Below are 6,011 nucleotides of genomic sequence, written 5' to 3'. Positions count from 1 at the left end.
GCAGTGGCCGGATCTCAGCTCACTGCAAGCTCCGCCTCCCGGGTTTACGCCATTCTCCTGCCTCAGCCTCCCGAGTAGCTGGGACTACAGGCGCCCGCCACCTCGCCCGGCTAGTTTTTGTATTTTTAGTAGAGACGGGGTTTCACTGTGTTAGCCAGGATGGTCTCGATCTCCTGACCTCGTGATCCGCCCGTCTCGGCCTCCCAAAGTGCTGGGATTACAGGCTTGAGCCACCGCGCCCGGCCTTATATATATTTTTGAGACAGAGTCTCACTGTCGCCCAGGCTGCAGTACAGTGGTGCGATCTCAGCTCACTGCAGCCTCTGCTTCCTGGGTTCAAGTGATTCTCCTGCCTCAGCTTCCCACATAGCTGGGACTACAGGCACACACCATGACACCTGGCTAATTTTTGTATTTTTAGTAAAGACAGGGTTTCACTGTGTTGACCAGGCTGGTCTCAAACTCCTGACATCAAGTGATCTGCCCGCCTCAGCCTCCCAAAGTGCTGGGATTACAGGTGTGAGCTATCACACCCAGACTATTTTTGTTTTTAATAGTCACAAGAGTTAGTGTAATTGGTCCATCTTGGGTTTGTGAAACTGAGGAATGTTCAAGTTTATTATTCCATAAGCTCTTTGTTTATTGATATCTTCTTAAAGTGCCTTGCATCTGTGAAAAAGATGTTAGGAATTGACTGCATTTCCAAGATTGACAGTATTGGTCCTGAGGGATCCAATTGATCCTGTGTTCCATATTCTATATTGTTCCTTTTTAATCTCTTTACATATGTTCCAGTATTGTGACATACATTGCATCCTTAAAAGAAGGGATATATTCTGTTACTTTTGGAATTCTTTTTGTCTCTCTTAATGCTTCATACAAAGCAAATTGTATAACACTTTTATTACCTTGGAAGATCCATGAAATTATTAGAAAACATTCATGGATTCTGATTATTGTTTCCTTATAGTATATCTTTTCATTTATTATTGGTAAAGAATGTATAAGACTAAATGTTAGTATCATAGAGTTATTAAAATGTAATAATTAAATTATGTATAATTATATACTAGTAGAAATATATAGTTATTAACCTAATGAATATATTTAGCATAGTATATAACAATTTTAAAGAGCCTTTCTAAAAATTTAGTACACGCTATTTTTTATTGCAAATGATCTTTGCATGTAAGTCAGATGAAGAAATGGTCATATAGAATTTTGAACATTGGGAAAAATTTAATAACTTGAAAGTTACATGGATTTAGAGTAATAGGCTTTTACAAGATTGTGCATGCGCTGGCAGCAAATTTTTGTTTTTCCCCTAGAACCCCTAATTTTAAAATTCAGGTCTATAAACCTAATTTCCTTTTTTAAAGTATTTTTTAGATGGAGAGGATAGTTGGGAAAATGGTACTATGTTGTTGAGGGGGCATGAATTTATTTACAGTATACTTAATGTCTTGCAGGAGGTAAATTGTATATTATTATTATTATTATTGTTTTCTGAGATGGAGTCTCGCTCTGTCACCCAGGCTGGAGTGCAGTGGCATGTTCTCAGCTCACTGCAACCTCCGCCTCCCTGGTTCAAGCAATTCTCCTGCTTCAGCCTCCCAAGTAGCTAGGATTACAGGTGCATGCCACCATGCCTGGCTAATTGTATTTTTAGTAGAGATGAAGTTTCACCATGTTAGCCAGGATGGTCTCAATCTCCTGACCTCATGATCCGCCTGCCTTGGCCTCCCAAAGTGCTGGGATTACAGGTGTGAGCCACCGCCCCCGGCCAAATTGTAGTAAATTATTTAAAAATAACAGTATCTTTGGCTTGGGTATGGTGGCGCACACCTGTAATCCCGCACTTTGGGAGGCTGAGGCAGGCGGATCACTTGAGGTCAGGAGTTTGAGACCAGCCTGGCCAACATGGTGAAACCCTGTCTCTACTAAAACTACAAAAAAAAATTTAGCTGTGTGTGGTGGTGCCTGCCTGTAATCCCAGCTACTTCGGAGGCTGAGGCAGGAGAATTACTGGAACCAGGGAGGTGGAGGTTGCAGTGAGCTAAGATCGCACCACTGCACTCCTGCCTGGGCGACAGAGAGAGACTTCATCTCAGGAGAAAAAAAAAAAAAAAAAGAAAGAAAAGTCAAAACAAGAAAACAATCTCTTCAATTCATATTCTAAAAGCACGAGTGAATTTTAGTTTATGAATAGAGCACTTTGCAAGTAATTCTTTGTAGACGAAATATTTTAACGCCTGCATGAGTTTAAGTAAAAGCTGTTCTATGAGAATTATAATATTGTTATTTGGTAGAATATAGTAAGAGGAAGCAGACTTATAATTTGTCATTTAATAGATAATCCATTACTGTAGGATAAAGGCAGCTTATTGGAGAAATAATTTTTAAAATATTTTCTTGCACAATTTATAAAATTTAGTTTTAAAAAATTGTCCAGTAATTTACCCCCACTTGTGAAATATGAGCTCTTTATTTCTTCTTCCCTTCAAATTTATTTTAACAACTTTTTCAAAACTTAACTTTAATTTTTATTGCAGACAAGTTGCTAGGATAGTACAAATAACTCCTAAATCTCTTCATCCAGAGTCATCAATTATTATCATTTTTCTACATTTCTTTCCCCTCTTTCTATATATACATATATGTAATTTTTTTCCTTTTTCTTAAACCAGTTGAGACTTAATTATCAATATCTTGCTTCTTTACCCCTAAAGTTCTTGTTTTTTCACTCAGATTACCTTCAGCTGTGAGGCTTGTGGGCTTTTCTCGTAGTTTTATTCATTTTTTCACTTTTAACAGTTTTACTGAGGTATAATTGAGATACCATACAGTTTATTTTAGACTGCATTTTTATTCCTTCCTTCCTCTCACTGGCAGTTGCTGGTACAGTGCTGCACCTGGCTGAGCGAATGGTTTTTTTGGAGCTGATAAAGCTGCCTTATGAAATCAGCTGACAGGTATATTATACCTACAGATGATGCCTTTTCTCTCAGAGAGCTTAGGTTGAGATTGACCCACTCCACAATTGCTAATGGACATTCTGAGCAAAAGACCACATTTTTGTCCAATTTTATGAATGTAACTATTAACTCATTTGAACTCTAAAACACCTAAGTTGTCATTTTACTATAGTGTAAAGATGAACATAGGTCTAAAAGATAATTTTTCTGAATTTTGACATTGAAGGAAGATATCTATTTTTAGCAATAAAAAAGAACTCACGCCCTTGAGGTTGCATACTTCATTCTGGAGTGGCATGGAAGATGTTTGGAATGGCTGACCTTCTGTTGCTTTCACTTTGATTGTTTGCTTTTTTATCTTTTAAATATGTTGCTTGGTGATCAGTGCATTTTTATTGACTTAATAGTTGTATCTAAATTATTATAAAGTCAAATTGGGCAGTGTGTAACTCCTACTAATGTATTTCTCTCTTTTTTCCTCACAGGGATGAATTGTAAAAGCAACATCAGCTTGACCAGTATAAAATTACAGTGGATTGCTCATCTCAGTCCTCAAAGCTTTTTGAAAACCAACACCATCACAGCTTGTTTTGGACTTTGTTACACTGTTATTTTCAGCATGAAAATGTGTGTTTTTTTTTAGGGTTTCTGATTCTTCAAAGAGGCACAGAGCCAAATTGGTAGAGGAAGGATACAGAGTATAAATTTGTGTAATATTACTTTAACATGCCTATATTTTACTTGGAAATATTAAAAGAAAGGGTTCTGCAAAATGGAAAACTTAGTTTGTCAATTGATTTTGAGGAGTGGTTTTTCTTTTCTTGGACACTTAATTCTGTTCTGATATTAATTTATCAGATTGCTTTTGTGCATTGGATAACACCACCATTCACAAGTTAAGATTCTTGGTATTTGGATGTCTGTTAGATGCTACTAAGAAAATAGAGATGAGCTTTCTTTTTAAAGCTTTTGATGTGGTGTCATAGAATAGCATGTTGTAGATACAATCAGCTGCTTTGTTACCTTAAAACTAGGCATTTGTAAATATTAAACCTTAAGATGGCAGGTGATGTCCTGTAAACACTCAGCTGTTCAGATTGGACATAACTGACTTAGTTCTTCCCTTCTCTCTCTCAAAATTATAGGAGACTTGTAGTTTAGTGTTGTTTTCTGTTTCTAATGTGCTGCTGATAATGTACATGAACTTAACATGCTGTGTAAGCTGTGTCCGAGTTCTTGAACAGTTTATGCAGTGCTGCTTTGCCAAATAAAGTTAAAAGCAAAAGAGGCATTGGTTGTTTTTGAATATAGAAGAAAGAACAGCAAATCCACCAGATAGGGAGTGTTTACGATCACAGGAAAAAACTATTTCTCTGGTTGTTTCCTTTTGCGAAGTCTGAGTAAGTAAATAGCATTAATCCAACTGTACATTGCAGAATGTGACTACACAACTCCAGGGCCAGGACCGTACTTCAGTCGTCATTTCTCTTTAACTCCCTAGCCCAGGGCTTGTCTTGTAGTAGCTATACAATAAATGCTGATGAGTGAGTGGTGAATGAATTGACTTAAAGTCAGGAAAGAACAGGATTGAGGATGAACAGACCAAAACCCATCTCTCACCTATAAATACATTTATTAATACAATGACTGTAGCTGAATTTCTAAGAAGGCAGTAGCACTTTGGGATCTTATTTAAATGTTGTGATTTATAACTTTTATAATAAGATGTTAGTTTTTCTAGTTCTAGAACTGAAGAAATATAAGCTCCAGAATGAGCAGAATCAGCACTCCCAGCAAAGCCCTTCTACTGGGTGCATGTGTGTAATTCTGGCAAAGACCCTTTGTGGGCATGTGAGACACTCCCCCCAGCTCTTGAAAAAAGTCTTGTGTATTACTTCTTTACAAATGGCTTTTAGGCTGGGTGCAGTGGCTCACGCCTGTAATCCCAGCACTTTTGGGAGGCCGAGATGGGTGGATCACCTGAGGTCAGGAGTTCAAGACCAGCCTGGCTAACATGGTGAAACCCCTCTCTATTAAAATACTAAAATTAGCTGGGCATGGTGGCACACACCTGTAATCCCAGCTACTAGGGAGGCTGAGACAGGAGAATCACTTGAAGTGGGGAGGCGGAGTTTGCAGTGAGCCGAGATCATGCCATTGCACTCCAGCCTGGGTGACGAGTGAAACTCCGTCTCAATAAATAAATAAATAAATAAATAAATAAATAAATAAATAAATAAAATGGCTTTTAAAAATTGTGCGTACATCTTTTCACAAGTGCCTCTTCTTGGGTAAGGTCTTAGACACAGGAAACTAGCATTATTAGATCCCAATAACTTGAGAGTTTGTTTATGGTTGGCTTCAGTTTGCTGCTGTTTATTGCTTCCATACTCAGGCCGTGAACTCCTGTGGTCCAGGACTAGTCCATTTGAAATAGTTGTAAAGGTCTAATTTTCTTTACAACTTAAATTAATTCTTAAATGTATCCACTAATCTGCGTCTTTCATAGCCATTACCAACATTTTACTATATGTGAGTCTCTATGTTTGGTTTTGGGGATAGAAAAAGGCCCTTACTCTCAAGAGTGTGAAGGCTGTTTGAGGAGACAATTATGTAAATATGATAAGACAAACTTAAATGCCACCTGATTAGTACAGACAGTGCTATGCCTTCAGCATTGTTCAAGCACTGCTCTTGGACTTTACATGTTTATAAGTTAAAATTGTAGAATGTTGAGGGCCGGGCGCGGTGGCTCAAGCCTGTAATCCCAGCACTTTGGGAGGCCGAGACGGGTGGATCACGAGGTCAGGAGATCGAGACCATCCTGGCTAACACGGTGAAACCCCGTCTCTACTAAAAAATAAATTCAAAAAATTAGCCGGGCGAGGTGGCGGGCGCCTGTAGTCTCAGCTACTCGGGAGGCTGAGGCAGGAGAATGGCGTAAAACCCGGGAGGCGGAGCTTGCAGTGAGCTGAGATCCGGCCACAGCACCCCAGTCTGGGCGGCAGAGCGAGACTTCGTCTCAAAAAAAAAAAA

General features: G+C 38.7%; 1 protein-coding gene across 2 annotated transcripts in view; it reads left to right on the top strand.

The window, feature by feature from the left end:
• Nucleotides 1–4,266, top strand: part of PCMT1 (protein-L-isoaspartate (D-aspartate) O-methyltransferase) — a 58,904-nt gene extending 54,638 nt beyond the window's left edge. For both annotated transcript variants that reach the window (XM_017883655.1, XM_017883656.1), the window contains exon 8: nucleotides 3,461–4,266. In XM_017883655.1, the coding sequence (XP_017739144.1) occupies nucleotides 3,461–3,473 (13 nt within the window). In that variant the 3' untranslated portion in view covers nucleotides 3,474–4,266. The remainder of the gene's footprint in view (nucleotides 1–3,460) is intronic.
• Nucleotides 4,267–6,011: the final 1,745 nt, after the last annotated feature.

Source organism: Rhinopithecus bieti, unplaced genomic scaffold (genome assembly GCF_001698545.2).
Source record: "Rhinopithecus bieti isolate Rb0 unplaced genomic scaffold, ASM169854v2 scaffold_13747, whole genome shotgun sequence".
NCBI classification, from domain to species: domain Eukaryota; kingdom Metazoa; phylum Chordata; class Mammalia; order Primates; family Cercopithecidae; genus Rhinopithecus; species Rhinopithecus bieti.
The sequence above is the reverse complement of the archived record's forward strand: the minus strand, read 5'-3'. Positions and strand labels throughout refer to the sequence as shown.